At 40.7% G+C, this 22806-nt stretch overlaps 1 protein-coding gene across 2 annotated transcripts in view; it reads left to right on the plus strand.

Annotated features, from left to right (window-relative positions):
* Window positions 1-5625: 5625 nt before the first annotated feature.
* The window catches only part of LOC146984914 (acid-sensing ion channel 1-like), a 62023-nt gene continuing 44842 nt past the window's right edge, over window positions 5626-22806 (plus strand). The window contains exons 1-2 of one of the 2 annotated variants that reach the window (XM_085782537.1): window positions 5626-6100; window positions 11520-11715. In XM_085782537.1, coding sequence (XP_085638663.1) covers window positions 5739-6100; window positions 11520-11715 — 558 coding nt within the window. In that variant the 5' untranslated portion in view covers window positions 5626-5738. The remainder of the gene's footprint in view (window positions 6101-11519; window positions 11716-22806) is intronic. The other variant, XM_085782538.1, reaches the window with a different exon arrangement.

Consider the following 22806-nt stretch of genomic DNA (forward strand, 5'->3'; position numbering starts at 1 on the left):
ATGCCTGCCTAGAACCGACCCTGCTGTGTACTCCTAGTGGGCCACATGTCCTCTCCAAGCTCCCATTAACCTCCTGGTTATACTGTATTTAAAGGCATAGTTCAATATTTTGGCAAATTCGCCTACTGCCATAATCCCTCCAAGTCATAGGTTCATCACCTTTAATTAGTAGCAGATGATCATTGACTGATTGATTGAAGTCTTTATTTCGAACATGTGTGAACAGTGAAATCAAAACCAAACAAACTAAATATCCATAATCAGAAAAAACAAGAACAACACTGCTAATATAGGCCTAATTAAAGCAGAAGTATAAGCGGAATATTTGTGTTAATATAAGTCTTAAATAGTTATATCTTCCGACAGCAATCACTTCTATAGAGTGTTTGGTCTGAAACACGGGTCTGTCAGTCACTCTGCTCTGCTGTAAGCCGAGGAGAAAACTTTCCATGTATCCTACAACCTTTATCCAATGAGGAGAGAGAACGGCATAAAGGGGCAGTCCTCTCTGTGTGTGCAGCCAAGGGATGCGTGTGAATGTGGTGACGTAGGGACGAGGGCGGGGACTGCTAACTCCATCCAGTGACAGGAAGTTAGCCAAAACCACCGGATCGCTTACTTCTGCTTTAACTAATAATAATAAATTAACTAATAATAATAAATAATATGTTAATTATGTAACATTGGGACACATGAAGCAAATACTTGGAACTACTTGTACTTTTTAAATCACTCCGCCCAGCCGCCATGTCTGGAATGTAGTTCCGGCTACAACTCAGTTTTGTAATGTTATTTCATAGCGTGGTGAATGTGCAGGTCAAAACTTGTCCACCAGAGCGTTTTAGGGTTGTTGGATTGTGTATTTGGTGAGTTTGATGAGGGACAGGTTGACCTGTACCGTTCACCTCCATTGTGTTCACTGAGTAGCTCACGTCTCTGCCCCGCAGATCTCAAAACATCATGCATTGATAATTAAAGGTAATGAACCGAACCGACTGCTATGATATATATAGGGATTATGGTGATAGGAGGAGAATTTCCCAAAATGTTGAACTATCCCTTTAATATCATGTGGCCTCAAAGCAACGAGAAATAATGCTCAGATTGGACATTTTGACCAAATAAATTTAAATAAGTGAGAGGCTGACGGGCTTCATAATGCACCACATGAAATGCCAAACATAAACAACCCTTTATACCTGTTGCATCATATCCAGCAGGCTACATTTTAAACATGGTTTTACTATTAGATATATTAAGTAATTATGACTTGAGTCGGTGCAGTAAATAGCTGTTTTTAAGTGACCATGTAAATGTTATTCTTACCAAAGATTTTTCTAAATTTGCAAATGTCTACAATTGTCACAGATAATCCACTTAAAGTTTAGTTTTTTCCCACTAAATCACTGATGTTGTTGATGAGATAAAGAAATGTGTGTAACAATTATGGTATAATTGGCGTTATAATGAAAATAAACAATACACACCATTGTCACAGTGTAAAATAATTGGATTTTTAAAAGCTTTAAAGCTACTTCATGGAAATTTTAAAAGGGGGAAAATTGGATATTAATGGATTTGTGGTTTTTGTTTGTTTTCAATGAGTCTTCTCACATCTAAACCATTGAAAGAAAAGATTGTATCAGAAAATTATTTTTTCTATAAAGAGTAACAGATTGCATAGTTGTTTACTAGAAACAAATTGGGAAATTATCAAATAAACTACAACCCATTTTTGCATGCATTACATACTGGTGAAGAAATATTGAATCCTTAATTTAATTTCTTTATTTTGTCAGCCAAAAAAATGGTCTAATTTGAATCTTTCAAGTCTGAAAACACCAGTTTCCGCTTTGCACACTTGACTTGAGTGCCACAGTGGAGACTACACGGTTGTTTTGTCTCTTGTAGTTGTTTGTTGTCACCTTGTGTCACACTGCCGTTTTTTCTTATTCTACAACAGTAGAGAGGCTGCATTCAGATCATTTACTTAAGCAGAGACACTTGAACTCAAGTTAATGACTGTTAATCTGCACAACAATGCTATATGGGTAAGAGAGACATTAATATAACATAACATGATAGTCACACATCTGACACTGTTCACCTTTGGGAAATGTTTGAGCTTGAGCTTTCAAAATTTAATGCACGTTCCTGCTCTCACTGTTTATGCTGGGTTTGAGACGACACAGCCTCTGGGTACGGAGGCGAAATGTACGAGGACTTTTAATGTCACGGATTAAGATTTTTTTTTTCTTCCTCATGCTGATGCATTCAAGGTGCGTAATGCATCTTTTATGACACGTAATAAATATTTTGTCATTCTAACAAAGCTTCATTTAGCCTTGTTGCACAGCCAAATCCATTTTTCACGTTGGTATCCAGCTGGGGACTAAATGTCATTGTTTATTCATGGTCCAATCTAAACATGTCAAAGACGATATCATTCATTTTCTGTTTTTTTTTGTTGTTTTTTTTAACTCAGATGGCTGTAACAACTTTGTTTTGAAGTGTTGCAGTTCAGATGTCCTCATCATCTCCTCTGTATACGTGAAAGGTTCATAACTCAGGTTTACATAGTGACAACCTTGTCATCTCTGTTACATTCAGTTTTTAATTTAATTAATTCTGAGTTTAAGAAAAAAAAGGAGAAAAATAGTTTGTACTTAACAAGACTTTGATGACATATCTGCTATATACTAGAGATGCCCAAACTCTGTTTTGCATGCTGCCACTAGAGGGCACATGACATGAAAAGGGTAATTGTTAATGTTTTACTGATAAATAGATACATAACTTATACATTGTGTCAAATGGGGGTTTCACGGTGTAAACAGTAAAATTCAAGAAAATCATTTATATACTTAATCAAAAAAACGTTTTAAGAAATTGTAAAAAAAATAAAATAAAATAAAAAAGTACCCAAAATGCACTCAACCTCCTGCCGGCAGCCTAACGACCAGGTGTCTCTGATTGAATCGAAGGCAACTGGACTTGTATTTGTCTAGGAAGACGTTTCGCCTTTTACCCAAGGGGCTTCATCAGTTCGCAACGCATCACTCTGACTAGTCCTCAGATGCGTTGTGAACTGATGAAGCCCTTAGAGGAAAAACGTCTTCTAAGACAAATACAAGTCCAGTTGCCTTGGATCCAATTTGTTGCCCAGAGATAACAACGACCTGGATGAATGAGAATATCTACTACTGGGTGAAAACTTAGCTTGTTGCAAGTAACAAGTAGCTTGTGACAACTAGCACGCAAATATGCAAAAAATGCAGAGCTGGTTAAAAACAGGGAAACTATAACTTTTTGATTAGTTCTTTGTGTAGTGGAGTATTTGTTGCAATTTGATTAAATGACTGGTGTTACATTTCCTTTAATAACTAACTGCTGCTATGAGCAGGAACCTGTCGGCTGGTTAATTGTGGCCTCGCTCACTGAGCATTTTACTTTCATATTAATATTCTCCCCACTTTTTCTTTTTTAATGTGAGAGCTCAATAAGCCTCTTATTGCACATTTTATGTTTTTATTTTATTAAACTAGATGCCTTAAATGCGGCATCAGATGCCATTAAAACAGTTGTAAAACCCTAATGAAACAATCCTCAAGATGGTTGTGCATTGACCAGCGATAGGTAGAGATCCATTCATCTTAAAGGGATAAATAGTTCAACATTTTGGCAAATTGGCCCATTGCCATAATCCCTATAGTCATAGCAGTAGGTTCATTTCCTTTATTTGTCGGTGCAAGCTATTTTAGAATGGCAGATCAGAGCTGCGAGCTGCTCAGAGCTACGCTACGGAAGCAAATGCAGAGACTTGCCGGAAAACTGCGCCCGACGGGAACGCACATCAGCAGTTTTGCGTGAATTTACCTCTAAAACAACTCTGTCTGGTAACGTTCTGTTATTATCTCATAGCGCGGTGAATGTGCAGGTCACAACTTGTCCACGAGAGCGTTTTGAGGTTGTTGGATTGTGTATTTGATGAGGGAAACCAAGAAATCCCATGAGCCTCCGTAGCGTAGGTCTGAGCAGCTCGCGGCTCTGCTCCGCCGTTCTAAAAATAGCTTGCACCGACAAATAAAGGTAACGAACCTACCGCTAAAACTATAGGTATTATGGCAATGGGCCAATTTGCCAAAATGTTGAACTATCCCTTTAAGAAAACATGAGAAGATCCTTTCACCTATTTGATGTTTCCATACACTGACGACACACAACTGTACATCTCTGCTTAACACCAATGATGCTGCAGCTACAAACAATATTTGACTGATTGAGCAAATGCCAATTTTGTGTGACATCATTATTTTGGTTGAAATTAAATTATCAAGTTGCATTGTGGGAAACGTAGGATCAGGATTTCAGAACTTGACAGTCTGAAGGTCTCGACCTCTCCTGCTTCTTATGGAAACACACACTCCATGGATGTACAACGCTGAACTGCTGGAGCGACCCTCTTGTTGTTGTCTATTTAAATGCAAATGTGACATTGAGGTTTAATTTATGGAGTTCAGGTGCAAAGCATTTTTTGGTAACCCCTTTTAATTTACAAGCAGTTACTGTAGTAGCTAATTATGCGGCGGTAATGTGAAGAAAACATTAAGAAGAAACAGCCAGAATAATGCCAGGTTGTAGTGGGAATTTGTCAAATATTGAGACATGTTGGTCTGTAATTACATGAAATTATATATGTAGGCCACATGAAGGAAAGAAGACAGGTCGTTTTTATATGATGTATAAAGAAGCCAGACTGGTGCCGGATGTGGACAAAGCTGCATTACTTGAGTCAAAGTGGTTAAACCTGTCTCAGAAAATGATAAAGTCTGACACATGCTTCTTACTAATGAACCCCTAGAAATCTCTCTCTCTCTCCCTCTTTCTCTCTCTCTCTCTCTCTGCTGTGTAGTGGAGTGAACATGTGAAACTACAGTAACTCTCAGGTGAGCAGCAGAGCCTCAGTCCACTCTCCTCTCCCCTCTCGTCCTCCGCTGCTGCTGTTTTCAGACTCACACACTGAAACAAGAGGAGAGAGAAGCCCTCACGACTCAGTCAGCACGGACCACAACCACCAAGCGAGCCACTTGCATGCTGATATGAGAGCAGAGGAGGGAAAAAAAAACCTCCTGAGTGAGTGAGTGAGTCGTGCGTGCAGAGGAACTCTTAATAAATGAGCTGAAGTGTCAGGAGGATTTCTCTCTCTCTCTCTCTCGGTCTCCGGGTTTTCCTCTTGCGGGGATGATGCGTGCTTCACTGGACTTCTTATGATCGACCGGCGAACTCCCAGGCTGATACAACACTTTGTCTTTTTCTTTGCTTTAGCGCGCAACCCAGAGAGAAACCTGCAAAACACCAGCGTACAGCGCAGCGGCGGTGATGGACTCTCTTGGTGATGCATGTCTCTGGAGACTCATCCTGCTTTTTGCACGCCTGCCTTTTCTTTTTTTTGTGTGTGAAATGCACTACTTTGGGCTCTCACTTCCCACTCGTGTGACTTTTTAGAGGGGAAAGATGCTCGAAATGTTTCTCCTCCGGCAGTTTGCATGAGGCGATGGCGATCACACCGCACCACATCCTCCAACAGTGGTCATCAACCTGCACGTTATTGGCGCCTGTTGTTCGGGTGGATAACGGCAGTTTATGCCACAGGTGAATGAACAACAACAGCGGCTCAGTTTTGTGTTCACAGTTGAGTGTTTTCCTGCATCTACTTGGAGCTTGTTGCACACTTGACAATGGATCTCAAAGTAGAAACCGAGGAAATGGACTCGAATCAACCTCCACCCATAGAAGTTTTTGCGCACAGCTCGACCCTGCACGGAATCTCTCACATCTTCACGTACGAGCGCTTCTGCATCAAACGCTGTCTGTGGGTCGTGTTTTTCCTGGGCTCCCTGACCTTCTTGCTGTACGTGTGCGTGGACCGGATCCACTTCTACCTCGAGTACCCGCACGTCACCAAACTGGACGAGGTCGCGACCCCGATCATGACGTTCCCCGCGGTCACTTTCTGCAACCTGAACGCCTTCCGCTTCAGTCGCGTGACGCGCAATGACCTGTACCACGCAGGGGAGCTGCTGGCCCTGCTCAACCAGAGGTATGCACACACTTCATGGCTTTGTTTTCTGCTGCATGCGGTTTGTTCTTTAATTTCATCTCTGTTCTTTGTTTTTTTTTTTTAAATATTTCTTCATAGAAAGTCTGCATCTTACAGTCCCTGTCTAACTAACCCTCATCTATAAACTGGATGAAAATTGCGCTTCAGTGTTGTAAGGTCACTTGATTTGCTGAAGTACTGCACTTGAGTATTTCCATTTCATGCATCTTTAAAGTATTTCTACACATAATACTTATCTGTAGCTATGTCAAAGATAGTTGTTCTGGCTCCGTTATTATATTTGACAGCAGAAAACACTACATTTTGAAATTAATTTTGGGTAAAAAAGGCCACACTGATCTTGTAAAATATGATACAGTCATTTTAACATGCAAGCCTGCACATGGACCAACTACAACAGCAACTACACACAAATGCCTCAGTAACAAGTAGTAAAGCTTCTCAAAAATTCTCATTGTTATATCTGGATCATAGACTCCTGTATGTTGTGATGTGCTGAGAAAATGATGGAAGTGTTGAAAACCAACTTATTTCACAGCGTTAAACAATCCTGGATGTTTCCCTTTTCACCTGCACCAAATCCTAAATGATTAATATTCTTTATGGTGCCATTGTCCATCCCTCCATAAAGTTTGGTGCAAATCAGCTCAGTGCATTTTGTATATAATCCAGCTGTATAGTGTCTTAAATGCAGGACTTTAACCTGTAATTGAGTTATTTATTTTCATAGTGTGACATGGTTGCTATATACTTGAAGGGCCAGGTGCTTGTGTCTCACTCATCCAACAAGCTCTAATAGTCTCTATCTTGTGGAGTCGTGCTGTGTTGGGAGAGCAGGCTGCATGGCCGGGGCTCGAATTAACTGAGGCATTATAATCAGAAAACTCCAGCCGTTTTGTCGGTGCAGCAGCTGAAGACTCTGCACTGGAGCTGACAACAGCACGCTCTCTGTTTGCACAGGAGGGAGATATGTGTAGAAGAGTCTGCTTCCTGTGATTACAAGTGAAATGGCAGATGCTCTGGGTGTTTTGCCATTGATACATTTCAGATCCTCCTGTTTGCTGCAGTTTTGATCTGTCAGATTGTTTTTTTTTTTTTTACCTCTCTTGATAGTTGTCAGTTGTACAGGAGGAGGAAATATGAATGACACACTCTCATTCATGCACGAGGCTGTTGAAGAGGTGAAAGACAAAGGATCAGAGACAAAAGGAGGGAAAGTCTGTGACTAATCTTGGCTTTGGAAGCTGTTTGATAAACATGTTTCTGTCCCTGCGGTGTTGTAATGTTGTCCAAATGTCAACAGAGGCAGTGATAATAGAACAATCAGCGAGGCCAGTGTTTGTGAGTGTAAGTCTCTCTGTGTGTGTGTGTGATCTGAGTGATCAATAACACAAAGAGGAAGAAGCTCAGAGCTGAAATGACGTAGCCTAAACCTCTGACCGTCTGTCAGTGGGAGAGATGAGAGATCGAGGGCAGGACGACATCCAGCGCTGACGGCCTCTGGTGGTTTTACTTTTATGTGGCGATGCAGCCAACTTCTACCCTAAATCTTTAATGAAGATCCCAGACTGAACACTAAAATTGGCTTCTTTTTTTTTTTTTTTTTTTTCCAGTGACAGTGGTGTGACCGATAATCAGCGCTTGCCATCTGGATGTTTTTTTTTTACACGACTACGTCTCCTAATCTCATAAGGGAAGACTTTTTCGAAGTTGGAGACCAAAGCGTAAACTGAGCTGATTTTCCCTTCTAAGTTTCCTTTCCCATGTACTCATCTCGAGTCTTTCACTCTGAAGTAGGTTTAGTGCTCATTATCCTGCCTCCCTTGGCAAGAGAGGCGATGAAACGGCACACTTAGCTGTTATACCCCCGGCCAGAAATGAAAGTGCTTGTGGCATGAAATCCATTTAAGACTATTCTCCACCTACTTCCCATGTTTGGAGTCACTGATCTGGGAAATGTCTTGTGGCATGATATTTAAGCTGCACACATGCTGAAGTGTCAGCCTCGGCCGATCCTGACGGCTCATGCTTATGGGATTTTATCTCATACAGTAAGTGCCTCCTTGGCAGGTTTGTCCACTACACAAACAGAGGGGAGCAAATGCCTCTCCTCAATTAAGCTCTCGCTCAATCAAACCAAAAACACTCTCCGCCTCAGTCTGCCATAATGGGGCTAAGCCTAATCCTAACGCCACAAAGAAATGTTATGAACTCATTTTGAAACATAAATGAGGCTGGTTATTATTGATTTAATGTTTGTCAGACTGTTAAATGGCCCTTTGCCCTCGTGAAATTGAAAAACAGAGGGATTACTGCACCTTGTTCCAAATTTTATAACATGTCTAATAGTGTAATATGTAACTACTATGATGTGATTTCACATTACGTGTGCTACCAGCTGTTGCTCAGAGAACATTAATTTCAAAAATCTTTCTTATTCATGCGACATAGAAAACACACAGGACGTATTAACACCATCTTACACACAAAAGATCAATAAAGAGCCATATTCACACCAGCAGCTACATTCATATGAGAAATTTCTAAAAGGCCTTTCAGTTTAGGCGCTGCTCAGAAGAAGAAGAAAAAACTCTCCATGCAATCTGCTCTTTGGTGAGTCCATTAAAATGGTGACATTTTTAATAATAGCCCAGTGGGAGATCATGGCGAGGGGAGAGAGCGGGTGCAGTTACAGCTATTCTGCTCTCTTTTTAATACCAGGCAGCGTGGTCAGATTTCTGTGAGCTTCATTAAATAAAAGGAAATTTCCCAGTGCCACAGAGAACTCTCTCTGTGTGTGATGTGGTTTGACCGGCTTCCCGCTCAGTCATTGGTCGGCCTTTATTCTCAATTTCTCAATTCTCAATGCAGTTTAAACAAAGCGGTTGATAGACAAAATTAAATATCACAGAGAAAGCAGCTAAGCGACGACTGAGTGATCAGTAATAATGTGGCATGACTGTTTTAGAGTTTACTAAGAAAAAAGTAATCAAGATAATTAGTGGTGTTGATTTGATGAAACATTAGGTGAAATTAATTCTTCATTTCATTAAACAGTCTAATAAATGTTGAATATTGAAGCGCTTCTTCACTATAATCCAGGATTTTCTGTAAAAACCAGAAAACAGCAAACTCAGTATAACAACATAAAATGTATGGACCAAACACAACTCACAGTGTTTTAGATGTGGATACTTAAAGAGGAAGTTTGCAATATTTTCACCTTAATTAAACAGCTTTGGAGTAATTATGATAGTTAAATGACTTGTAACAGGGAGAATGGAGGCTCTCTGCTTTCCACATAGCATCTCTTAGCCGAAAACCGACTTTGCAAGATCAGCATCTCCAACCCAGTGTCCCAGCTCTCGTCTCGTTGGCACCACGACACAAACACACCCTGTAGTCTGTAATTTCTTGTTTATGACAGATAAGACTACACAAATACAAGCATTGTAAAACATAACATGTGATATATAACGTTATCCACCGCTCCATGGATTGGCTTCTCCCCAATTTCATTGAAAACAAATGCACATGGCCGGTGGTGGAGGGAGGGAGGAGACAGCAAAACAGCGAAGAAGCAGCCGGTGACTTGCATAGTTCCCCTTTGAAGGGATAGTTCAACATTTTGGCAAATCGGCCCATTGCCATAATCGCTATTTATAGCAGTAGGTTCGTTACCTTTAATTGTCGGTGCAAGCTATTTTTAGAACGGCAGAGCAGAGCCGCGAGCTGCTCAGAGCTACGCTACGGAGGCTCATTATGGGATTTCTTGGTTTCCCTCATCAAACTCATCAAATACACAATCCAACAACTCCAAAACGCTCTGGTGGGCAAGTTGTGACCTGCACATTCACCACGCTATGAGAATAACAGAACGTTACCAGACAGAGTTGTTTTGGAGGCAAATTCAGAGACTGCTTGCTGAAAAACTGCCCCTGACGGGAACACGCATCAGCGGTTTTGCATGAATTTGTCTCTAAAACAACTCTGTCTTGTAACGTTCTGTTATTATCTCATAGTGTGGTGAATGTGCAGGTCACAACTTGTCCACCAGAGCGTTTTGGAGTTGTTGGGAAACCAAGAAATCCCATTAGCCTCCGTAGCGTAGCTCTGAGCAGCTCACGGCTCTGCTCCGCCGTTCTAAAAATAGCTTGCACCGACAAATAAAGGTAACAAAACTTCTGCTATGACTATAGGGATTATGGCAATAGGCCAATTTGCCAGAATGTTGAACTATTCCTTTAATATCAAATGGAAAGCACAGGCTATGGTTGACTGTAAATCTCTAATGATGCACATGCAAGGCTAAAACTAACATGCTAATTCGTTGAACGTGCTCCATCTTGTGTTTGCTATGATTGGTTTATTAGTTTGAAGTGGCTGTGAATGTGTCAGCTGTATTTTCATAATGACAATGCATCATTAACTGACATCCTGGTGCACTTAGTTTTGTTGTTGACCAGAAGACAGGAGTTTGAAACATCTTTAAGGCGTCTATAATATCTGATGATGATGCATAAGGAATTGACTTGAATAGTAAAATGGAAAAAAGAACATTTGATTCTGCATGTGTTGATGAGATTTGCGTCAAAGCTTGAAGAGCAATTTGTGGAAACTTTACTCTCTTGTTGGAAAAGTGAAGAATTCACCGACTTCACTGACACCGACAGAAAATAATGAGCGTACTTGTAATGAGTGCGACCTTCTTCTTGCTGTTTCCCACGCCTTTTAAGGCTTTAATCAGACTTATCGTTAAAGGGAAGCCATCAGTCAGCTAAAAAAAACTTGTATTAAAGTTTCGTCACAGTAACAACAATCCAACCTACACAAACATAAACCCCATTTTTCTCTTGAGTTTGAATCCAGATCAGTGCGACTGGAGCTGAAGTACTTTGTGGCCCGAAGCTGCTGCATCGACAGGAAATGGACGACTGGGTTTATGGGCTTGTACAGCTCGTGTCTGCACTTTATTACACACTGTACAATAAAGAATTACGCTGAGGCAGTATAGCATCACCTCGGAGACAGAGAGCGACACGGAAAAACCATCTTGTACATTTTTAGTGTCTGGTTTTTGTCCTCTTTGATTCATTCTGCGCTGACATTTTTAACCCTGGAGTAAGCGTTCACAGATCAACCTGAAGTGTGTGAAAAAATTTAAAGGCTGATATCCACCTTTTTTTTTTCTTTTTTTTTTATGAAGTCTGCTTTATCACCACTGAGCGATTATTCACAGTGAAGTCGAACTCTTCAAGGAAATGCATTGATCCATTCATCAATCAATGTGCCAACCTGCGGGGACATAAAAACCTGCCTTTAGAAACACATGAAACAGTTCAGTGAACTTCTTCTTCCTCTTCTTGTTCGTCTTGTGTCTGTGTCTGTGTCTGTGCAGGTACGAGATCAGGGACCTTCACCTGGTGGAGGAGAGCGTCCTGGAGAGTCTGAAGGTCAAAGCCGACTTCCACAACTTCAAACCGCGACCTTTCAACATGCGGGAATTTTACGACCGCACGGGTCACGACATCAACGACATGCTGCTCTCCTGCCACTTCCACGGCACCGAGTGCAGAGCGGAAGACTTCAAAGTGGTGAGTAACTGTTTTTTTTCAACATGAACTGTCGTAAAACGTGAGCAGCGATCACTCTCACCACAGTTTTACAGACACGTCTCTCTCTATCAGGGCCGGCCCTAGGATTTTGGTGGCCCCCTAAACAAGATTTTTGTTTGTGGCCCTGCACTCTAAGCGCAAACACCAAATCACTGGTTAAAACTGAATACAGACATGTTTATGCCCTCTGAGGTTTGAGGCCATTTCCTCGACTTTTACATATTTTCTTAAATGTATCTTTTTAAGATACTTGCAGATGTAACAATACTCAAGTGTTTTATGTCTAAATATTAGAACCTCCGCTGTAAGCACACTGAGGCCAATTTGCCCCAGAACACTGTATAAAGAAATAATTTAGGCCAAATGCTGGAAATTTGAGGTCTGCTTTTTGAAAAATTTCAAATCCCTTATGAAAACACACCTTCAGTCATGAGAATGAACTGTTTTGGTGCTTGAAATAGGATATGAATACAGTAATATATAAGTGTAGAAAACAAGTCTAAATGAAATTTTGTATGATTGCTTTTTGAGCACAAATGTTGTCATTCTGCCATTCTATGTTCACCAAATGTCTCAAATGTGAGATAAAAGAAGCTGAATATTGACTTCACATTACATATAAAGCTCATAGCTGCACTTGCAGACCTCAGGATGTTTAAATGACTTGATGAACCCCGGTACCTTTCTGATCATGTGGCCCCCCACCTAACGGCTGTGGCCCTAAACAACCACATAGAGTGTTTATGCCAGCGGCCGGCCCTGCTCTCTATAGACATGACCCAACATCAGTAGCCTATAGTATGTTGCTGCAGAACAGATGGTGTAGAAACATCTATTACTGCTGCTGAACATTAAACAGTTGAAGCAGTTTTATGAACAAACAAAGAAAAACTGTAAAAAACAAACAAACCCCAAAAAACACATTTTTATTCAAACCGAGCCTCCAGGTATTTCCACTTAACTGCTCCTTGTTTTTCCACTTTCAGCCGAATATGACACTTTGTTTAGGAGGTGAAATATGTTTTCAATCTCAACACAGTTTTTTTTTTAGTGTGTTAAATGTAACTGTGATTCTTCAATAGTACAATAATAATCCATTTATAGTTTGGGAGCAGCAGTTAGTGGATAGTTGAAAGAAAGAGGTTCAACTGAAAAAAGATGAGCAGCCTATTTATTTATTTATTTATTTATTTAAAAAAAGATGTGACCTCGTTCATTTTTTATCTGTATGAACTGAATCTTCAACTTGGGTCTTTTCAAGAGTAAAGTGGCCCGACAGTAACTACGTATGGGTCGTGTACTGTAAAGCTGCTGCACAAATTACCTTTGACCTCCTTTTTCACAGGAGAACGGTCTCCTTCATTCAAGTCAGTCGCCATTAAAGTGGCCAGATAATTAGTCCAAACACACTCTCTCTCACTCTCTCTCTCTCTGCAGTAACTTCTCTTCCCAATCAACCCTCCTCCTCCTCCTCCTCCTCCCCCTCCTCCTCCTCCTCCTCTCTCCATCCCCTCAGGGATCAACTTCACTGTCTGTAAAGTGAAGGTCATTAACTGTTTGACTGTAGCTGCTGAAATGCACTCGTCGTCGTGACTCCAAGTGGAGAATTTCTTTTTTATTTTTATTTTTTTATTTCCTTTATACCACTTTGGTTCAGAGAATTCACCTTACAAATCAACGATACATAAGTGGGGGTTTTTTTCCCCCTCCCATCCCACCCGATGTCTCCCCCACAAACAAAACTACCAAACAATATTTACAAAACAAACAAACAAACAAACAAAGAGATAAATAAATAAAAAAGAAAAGTAAATAAACAATAAGAAATAAAATAATAATAACAGCAATCATAATAGTAACAATGTATATATATGTATAATAGTAAAAAAAATTAAAAAAAAGAATTGAAGAAAAGAATTATAAATCTTTTATCCAAAATCACATTATCAACATGAGCACATATATAAAGCAGTTAGAAAAATACGTATCTTAGTCTAATGATGTACAATTCATATTCTCAAAATGCGATATAAGAGGTTGCCAGTGTTCAAGTGGAGAATTTCTGATCACAAATCAGCTTTCAGATGACTTTTGTTAATGTTGTTGTTGTTATGGCAACATAACATAAATCACAAGGGCAAAATTTTGTTTTTTTTTCTACATGTGAGGAGCAGTGAAGCCTCCACAGCGTCGTTTGTATAGAAAAAAAAAAAGCCGTCAGCCTCTGAACACGGATGAATAAACAATCAAAGTGAAGCGTTGCCCTACTTCTGATGTTTGATTTTTACCTTTGAGGATTCAACACCCACCTATAAAAAAAAAAAGTGGATTTGAGCACCTTGATTTGCTTCTTCTACAACAAGATCGGCACCTCTGAAACTCACTGATGCTTTAGTAAAAAAAAAAAAAGCCAACAACACATGCTGAGAATTAGACCTGTAAATAATCCTCTGTAAAACAGCAACGTGGCTTTTATATTATTTATAAGAAGATTAAACGAGTTATTACATGTGGATTAATGAGTTTTACACATCACACCTTAAGAAATAACTTTTATTTACAGTTTGACCTCAGACACACAAATAATCAGAGCAATGTATTTTATTATAGTCTTATTTTAGCAGCAGGTGATTAACTGTTAATTATGAGGATACACTAATGAAAAAGGAGAGAATATTAAATATCCACTTTAGTATCAGGTTTTATTATTTATTTCTGCAGGAAAAAAGTCTTAATTTTCAATTCTTCCTCCAATTTGAACATTATAAAGCTGCTGAATAATCAATGAATACTAATTGGACTGTTACACTACTGGCTGATTTATGAACTTTTCAGCTTTGGTGTACATTTCTCAATCTCCTATTGCTAACTGAACTAATCTCCAGAGACCGTACCTGTAAAATTAAAATTAAAATGATGAACAATTCGTATTTCAATAGCGATGTCTGAATGTGAACTGTTCCTCCTCGTATTATTTTGCTACATAACGTCTTTTAAAACCCCTGTCCAGAGGTTTTAACTGGATACGCAAAAGTCTCAGGTTTCTGCTGATGTGTCTCTGTTACCTACAACAGCAAATGAGCCCATCAGTGTGAAGATTCGCTATTTCTAAGTCGTCTAATTCTATACCTCTGGAAGGCATGGTCGGGTCGGACCACTGACCAAACGATACAAATAGATACATTACGCTGCAAAAAAAAAGAAAAAAAAAAGATGCAAGTCCCGTCTTCTTTCTGACATTTCCAAAACAAATCTACACGCTCCGGCCGGACAAACGTCTTCATGACAGTGGGAAATGCAGTCTTCATTCCACCGCTTTCGTCCACAGGGGCCGCCAAAATCAACACTAAATGAAAAGTCTGTACAGGGGCTTTAAAGACATAACTGGCTGCTTAAAGGGATAGTTCACCCAAAATTCAAATTGCACTCATTATCTACTCACCCTTATGTTGACTAAGGGCTGGGAGAAGCTTCAGAGTTATCTGTGGCTTCTCTGAGTCACAGGGGGTCTCGGCGTAGCAGTGCATGTCCATATAACGGTCGCAAATGGATACCAACTGTCTTCGTAACAAAAAGACACACCAAAAAACATCCAAATACCTCCATGCTGCTCGTATGTAATGTCCGTCTTGTATTGAAGCCCCAAAATGCGAAATTGTTCCGAAAAAAATTCAATAAGTCTATATTTCAAGTTCAAGTTCGTCCAAATTGGACGGACCAGGAAGAGGAGCTTCCGCTACAAACAAGCTTGAAATATAGACTTACTGAATTTTTTTCGGAACAATTTCGCATTTCGGGGCTTCAATACAAGACGGACATTACATACGAGCAGCATGGAGGTATTTGGATGTTTTTTGGTGTGTCTTTTTGTTACGAAGACAGTTGGTATCCATTTGCGACCGTTATATGGACATGCACTGCTACGCCGAGACCCCCTGTGACTCAGAGAAGCCACAGAGGACTCTGAAACTTCTCCCAGCCCGTAGTCCACATGAGGGTGAGTAGATAATGAGTGCAATTTGAATTTTGAGTGAACTATCCCTTTAATAACTGCAGCAGTGAACACGCTCCTCTTTTCCATTATGATCAGTACCAAATTATGTTTGCTTGATGAGGAAATAATATCAGCGTAGACAATGACCAATTCCAGGAAATTAGCTGGAAAATATAGATCCTATAAAATAAAATATAGTCCCCGAACAAATGTGCCATTTACTCTAGTGTGAATAATAAACTAGAGATGACAGTACTTTTTGTCTTTAGAGTTGAAGACCCTGTAAAATGAAGGACACGCAGTCTGATCTGGTGTTTGAGCAGCAGAGTGCAGAGGACACGCAGCATGAAGTCATGATATTACATATTTATAGTGGGTAAAAGAATGATGAACCCCCCACAGCAAAGAAAGAGGAAACCTCTGAGTGAACCGTGTGGCTGTCTGACCTCAGGATACCTGCTGACTTTTTTCCTGCTGACCTTCCTCTGCATGGTGAGACATCGAGGACTCGTCACATTAGCGGTGTGAGCTCGGATATGTCTTTAACTCCCAGAGACACAGATGGACTTTTACTTTTTTTAGAGACAGACAGATTGAAGCTTTTATCTTTTTACCTTTTATCTTTTCTTCCTTGTTTCGCGACGATCACGTCAGGGTGCGTTTATCAGTCTGTTTATAAAATGTTTTGAATCTGTGCCGACAAGTCCTTGTTAAAATTTATGATCAAACACTGTTTTGAGCTTTTTTTTTTTTTACTTATTTATTTATTTATTTAGCTGAATCCTCGCGGGCCCCGTGTACATGTTTACATCTTACCTTTTCATCTTTTTATTATCATTTCCTACTTCAGAACAAGGGAGGGGTGGCACTGTACAGCAGCTAAGCCCCATGTGGAGACGAGATGTAGAATAATGCAGTGAAGCAGGTCAAAGAAATGTGTTTTAACAGTCCACTAACATTATATATGTGTGTGTGTGTGTGTGTGTGTGTATGTCTGACTGACTGATGCACAAGGAAGTTTTCCCTGCGGCACAAAGTGGAGCTCTCTGACTTGTGATGTCTGCCATAAAATGCTGCTGCTGCTGCACCGGACACTGTTGCCAATAGTCGCTGGTATGTGATGTGGTTTTTAATTTGGAGCCGTGCATTGATCATTCCACACAGCAACCTCACTGAATAGATTGGATTAAGTTTTATGGCTTTTTTAAAAGAAGATTCCCGTTCATCTTGAGCGGACGTCTGTGGTGGTGTGAAGGAAACTATGAGCAGAATCATGTGGTTTTTTTTTTGTTTTTACCTTGATTTAAAGCAGAAGTAAGCGATATTTTTGTGTTAATATAAGTCTTAAATAGTTATATCTTCCGACAGCAATCACTTACATAGAGTGTTTGGACCGAAACACGGGTCTGTCAGTCCCTCTGCTCTGCTCTGAGCCGAGGAGAAAACTTTTCTCGTATCCTACAAGTGTTATCCAATGAGGAGAGAGAACGGCATGAAGGGCTGTGTGTGCAGCCAAGGGATGCGCCTGAATGTGGTGATGTAGGGACGAGGACCAATAGATCCATGACGAGGGCGGGGGCTGCTAACTCCATCGGCTGACAAGACGTTATGGTGCGTTCAAGGCAACCCGTAACTCGTGTTTTTCCGACCTGTGAAGTCGTACCAGTTCGATCTGGTACGAGTTCACGGGTCGGAAGTTACAACTGGCTGTTATAGTGACTTTCACAGGTAAAACAGGTCGGAAAAACACGAGTGGGTTGCCTGGAACGCTACAAAGTCGTAAGTCGTGACTTGAAGCTGTAATTTACGGTTTCAAAAGCCTGCCTGGAACGCAGCATTAGCCAAAACGACCGGATTGCTTACTTCTGCTTTAACCGGAAGAGTTGAGTGTGTGTGTGTGTGTGTGTGTGTGTGTGTTGACTTCAGGGATTTATTCTTAGTGGGGAATATTTATAACCACACATTCATACACAGTGACACCCACACAGAGGAGCTCCACACACACATTGCCACTTGTACTGTAGCAGCTGCATTGAAGCAGCAGCAGCAAGGTGATATTTCTGCTTTGGGGCAATGTTGCCATTTTTCCTGCAAAGCCAGTGAAAGTAAAAAAAAAAAAAGTGCTGGAAGTCGTTTTTTTGTTTTTTTTTTCATGTCTCTGAATAGTGTTTGAAGCAGCGAGATCAGACTCCCTCATTTATCAGATGTGTCTGGCTGCGCATGTGTAGCCTACTGTAGCTGCTCTGGTCCGTTTCCACTTGTTTTTGAATTCAGAGTAAATTCAGGATTATTACGATGATCACGCTCTGCACGGTGAGACAGAAGCTGACGTCTCTACGGAGCTGGCATCACCTCCTGTCGGTCTCTAAACAACAGGACTTCTGTCACAAACTCCACCTCAGGGGGCGGAGTTTAGTAGAAGTAATACTTATCTGTGGTTTTCACTTTTCCTACTGTTTATCTCTAGTTTTTGTTTCTGTCTCTTGTCTCTGCACTTTCTGTTTCGTTTTCCACAGCTTAAAGATTGATAAGATAAGATAAGATAAGATTTGTTTGGGTGCTGTGGACCTTTCTGGACTGAGCTTCAATGTTCCTTACTAAGTTATATAGCCTATGGCATAGTTGACTCTGACATGGTTTGGGATATAAATGTCATTCTGGTTGTGTGTCTATGTATGAATGTAATGTTGTGTATGCCAAGTTGTGTTTCCTGCCATCTTTTGTTTCTGTATCACCTTTAAGTAGCTGAAGCTGCAGGAAAAAATTGGTCGCTGCAGGAATTGTATGCAGAGGCAAATATATGTATTGATTGAACCTAAATAATAACAAAAAAGAAGATAAAAGACAAGACAAGGCACAGGAACTATCTTGAAACCAAAAGTACAAAACAAAGTATCATCTCATTTTATCTTAATCTAACCATTAATTGAAGCGACATCCCACAGTAATAACAACAATAATAAGAGTAATGATAAATGAGATTCATCATCACCACTGTTTGCTAAATATTGTTTTTTTTTATTAGTGCCTTTGAGGCCATGAAACCACCTGTTAAACAGAATAAGCTGCTGGTCTGGTCCTCAAGACTTTGACTGGTTTACTGATGCAGAAACGCTTTTGCGTGTTGCTGCAACCACAAAGTTAATTCACTACACTTGTAATATTTTAACATATTCAAACATATTTCAAGTGTAAAAAGTTGTTCAGTCTGCCCCCGGGGCCGATTCTGTATTAATGCTAACATGGGCTGCAGCGAGTAATGAGAGGAGAGAGGGAGTCTTTTTTTTTTTCTTCTTTTTCACAGACCACAGTAACCCCATGGAAATCTTCATCAGTGAAATTCACATACAGTACAGTACATAAAGGGTGGCACGCTGCTGCAGTGGGTTTAGCACTGCTGCCTCTCAGTAAGTTGATGTTATGGGTTTGATTCCTGAGCCTGGATGGATTTTATTTATTTTATTAGTTTATTTCATAGGGACAGTGCACCACTAATCAACAGAGTTAAAAGAAAAACTGTAAGTGGGCCAGAGTTAGCCAACAAGGCTAGTTTTCGTCCGTTGTCCCTGGCCAGATGTTAAAGGCAACCTAAAAGCCAAAAAAAAAGGGCAACAATTAAGTACTTTCAAGACACAACTTACATAACAATCTAGTAATCTATCTAGTAGTAAAAGCTCATAATAATAACAAGTAAAACAGGTAAGAAGTCTGACATACAGCATGGCAAAAGCTCATGGCATGCAGACATAACATGCAGACAGGGAGAAGAAGAGCGAGAGAAAGCAAGAGAAGAAAGCACAGCTAGAAACACATGCAAGTAACACACAGAGCTAAAACATTAGCACAAACAATATCAGACATTACAAGGCAGGACATGAAACGGCATTAGGCAAGAGAACCAAAGCTAACAAATAAGCAAACAAACAGGAAAAAAACAAAACAAAAACAAAAACAGGACATATGATTACAAGCATTGAGAAACAGCACAAACAGCCTCATGATTGATTAGTGATTTACATGATTAGTGATTACATGATTGATTATTGATTAACCACTGCTTTAACTGTCTTTTAAAAGAATAGTGGATGGATGTATTTGCACGTGTGGGTTTCCAAACACATGTATAGCTGCACCGGGTTGATTGGCAACTCTAAAACTGTCTTTAGTGTGTGAATGTGAATGTGTGAGGTTGTTCGTCTCTATATATGGCCTTGTGATAGATGATAGCCCACCCTCGTCCTATGTGGATATACTGTATATTGTATGTATTTACATTATAGACTTGTAGTCAAGACCGCCTGAACCGAGACCAAGACACTACCAAGACCAGAGAGTATCAAGACCAAGAGGTCCCATTTCAAATAAACCTTTAAATAAAAAAATAAAAATAAAGACCAGACCAAAACCAAGACCAAGACAGACCAAGTCAAGACTAAGACCAGTCGAGCTCAAGACCGAGACCGAGAACGAGACCAAAAAAACAACAACTAGTTAAACCATATTTTGCTATTCCGCATGAGTTGTAGAACGCGAGAGGATGAGTGCCAACGCGTCTGTGTCACAAAATGCATGTGATTGGTACTGTACCACTTGAAGGGGGCATATAAATAATGATATTAAAAAATAAAGCATGCCTGCCTGGATATTGTAAGGCTACAAATCCATTCGAGACCGTTCTGCGAGTCCGAGACATTGTGAGACCAAGAGACCAGAGACAGAGACAAGACCGAGACCAAACACTGTCGAGACCGAGACAAGACCGAGACCGGTCTCAAGAACTACAAGTCTAATTTACATATACAAGAACCTGACAGCTCTGCTACAGGTCTGTGCTTCACTGAGATTTTACACTTTTCCCCCCAGTGCAAAGTCGTTGTAACTGTTGAATTATTACAGAAGGCAAAATATTTTCTGCTAAAGGAGCGCAGACACTGGCTGTGTTTGAAATCTCTCCCTTTCTCTCTCATTTACCGCTCCCCCTGTATAATGGACACTTGGTACTGTACAGTAATTCACGACACTCAGTAATCGTGAGGAGTATATATTGAGTGTTTGGCCCGCTGTGTGTAATCACCATCATTTTTGCATTATCGCAGCTGTTGAATCGCACAACAGTATTACTATTCAGATCTTATTTATGAGGATAAATGGTGCAGGTTCAGATGTCAGATTCTGGCTTGAATGTGAAGTCACAGGCTAAAGAAGTGGGGTGACAATCTGGTGGGGAGCAGGTGGAGATGGTCGGTGTAAGTGCTCTAAGTGGGTGACAGGGGAGCGCGAACAGGTGGATGTGGGAGGCAGATGGTAGGATGAATTGCTTTGTGGGATTGTGAGCATAGGAAGTCCTTTTTGTTGCAATGAATGTGGAAGTTGTTTAGGAAAAATAGCTCCCCAAATACAAGTCAGCTCATATCCCAGAGCGTTTTAGTTTGAAGAACTATTTTAAAAAAATCTAGTTATACGTTAGAAAGTCAAGTGAAAAACTAGTGATGCAACTGATGGATTTAAACGCTGCTCCGAGGGCTGAGCGCTGATGTAAGAGCTGCTGTACGGTCTGTCAGAAGTATACGTGCGTGCACACAGTTCAGCCACGCTGGATATCCAACGTGGTCAGACTGGAAACTGTAGATAACAGAGCCAAAACTCTCCACACATGAAAAGTGGCAGAAACAGACGAGTAACAAGTGATAAAAAAAAACTAAACCTTCCTCCTTCCTCTCACCTTAAAGTTGCAGAAATGTTCACACATTGCCCGTCGGAAAAATGTGTGCATGTGTGAGGGTGTAGTAAATCCAGTTGCAGTCGAGGTCTGTGTTTTGAGAAACTGAACCCAGATAGAAATAGAAAACAAATAACTGAAGTGAAATGGCTTCAGTTCGGTCTGATTCTGAGGTCGTGTCGCCTGCAGCTACAGATTTTGCCTTTTTGAGGTTTGTTGTGTCTAAACTCTGTGTTGCTCCAGTTTCAGTGGGGGAGTCACACTGCCATGATTTGCTGTGACTATAGTAAAGTCACTGTTGATGTTGTTAGTTGTAAGTAACCCTCTTCTGTTCCTGCTGCAGAAAGTCAAATGTTTGCTTGTGAAAAAGAAACAACACACACATTAAAGCAGAAGTAAGCGATATTTTTGTGTTAATATAAGTCTTAAATAGTTGTATCTTCCGACAGCAATCACTTACATAGAGTGTTTGGTCTGAAACACGGGTCTGTCAGTCACTCTGCTCTGCTCTGAGCCGAGGAGAAAACTTTTCCTGTATCCTACAATTTTTATCCAATGAGGAGAGAGAACGGCATGCAGGGCTGTGTGTGCAGCCAAGGGATGCGCGTGAAGCGGTGACGTAGGGACGAGGACTGTTATGGTGCGTTCAAGGCAGCCCGTAACTCGTGTTTTTCCGACCTGTGAAGTCGTACCAGTTCGATCTGGTACGATGTCACGGGTCGGAAGTTACGAGTGGCCGTTATAGTGACTTTCACAGGTAAAACAGGTCGGAAAAACACGAGTGGGTTGCCTGGAACGCTACAAAGTCGTAAGTTGTGACTTGAAGCTGTAATTTACGGTTTCAAAAGCCTGCCTGGAACGCAGCATTAGCCCAAACGACTGGATCGCTTACTTCTGCTTTAACATCACAGGATTCGGCCTTTGCAGCTTTAACCCTCATCCTGTGCGCTTTGATTTATTTGTCCTCTCGCCCTCGGAGCAAGTAGGAGATAAAACTCCCCCCCCCACACACACACACACACAAACTGTCTGTTGAGCCGAGAGGTGAAGTAAGAAGAAGAAGATTGTGGCTCTGTGGCACTTGAACGATGCAGCATTTGTCGTTGTTGGGCTCTTCTTCCTCCTCCTCTGACCTAAACCCAAACACTGCATCACCACTTCCTCCTCCTGATACTAGGACAGTGCAGCCTGCTAACTGGTTTCTGCTCCCAAACATTTGGTTAGTGCTGCTTCAATAATTCATTATTTCAGAGCTGGAATACGAAATGCACACATATTAAGCATGTAAATAGTTGTTTGGTGTGTGTGTGCATGTGTGGAGTCGGGTCTGTAGTAGTCCCTCCACCCACTGAAGCAT

The sequence above is a fragment of the Trachurus japonicus genome, chromosome 7 (assembly GCF_045865225.1).
Source record: "Trachurus japonicus isolate A0001 chromosome 7, Traja_1.0".
Lineage (NCBI taxonomy): Eukaryota > Metazoa > Chordata > Actinopteri > Carangiformes > Carangidae > Trachurus > Trachurus japonicus.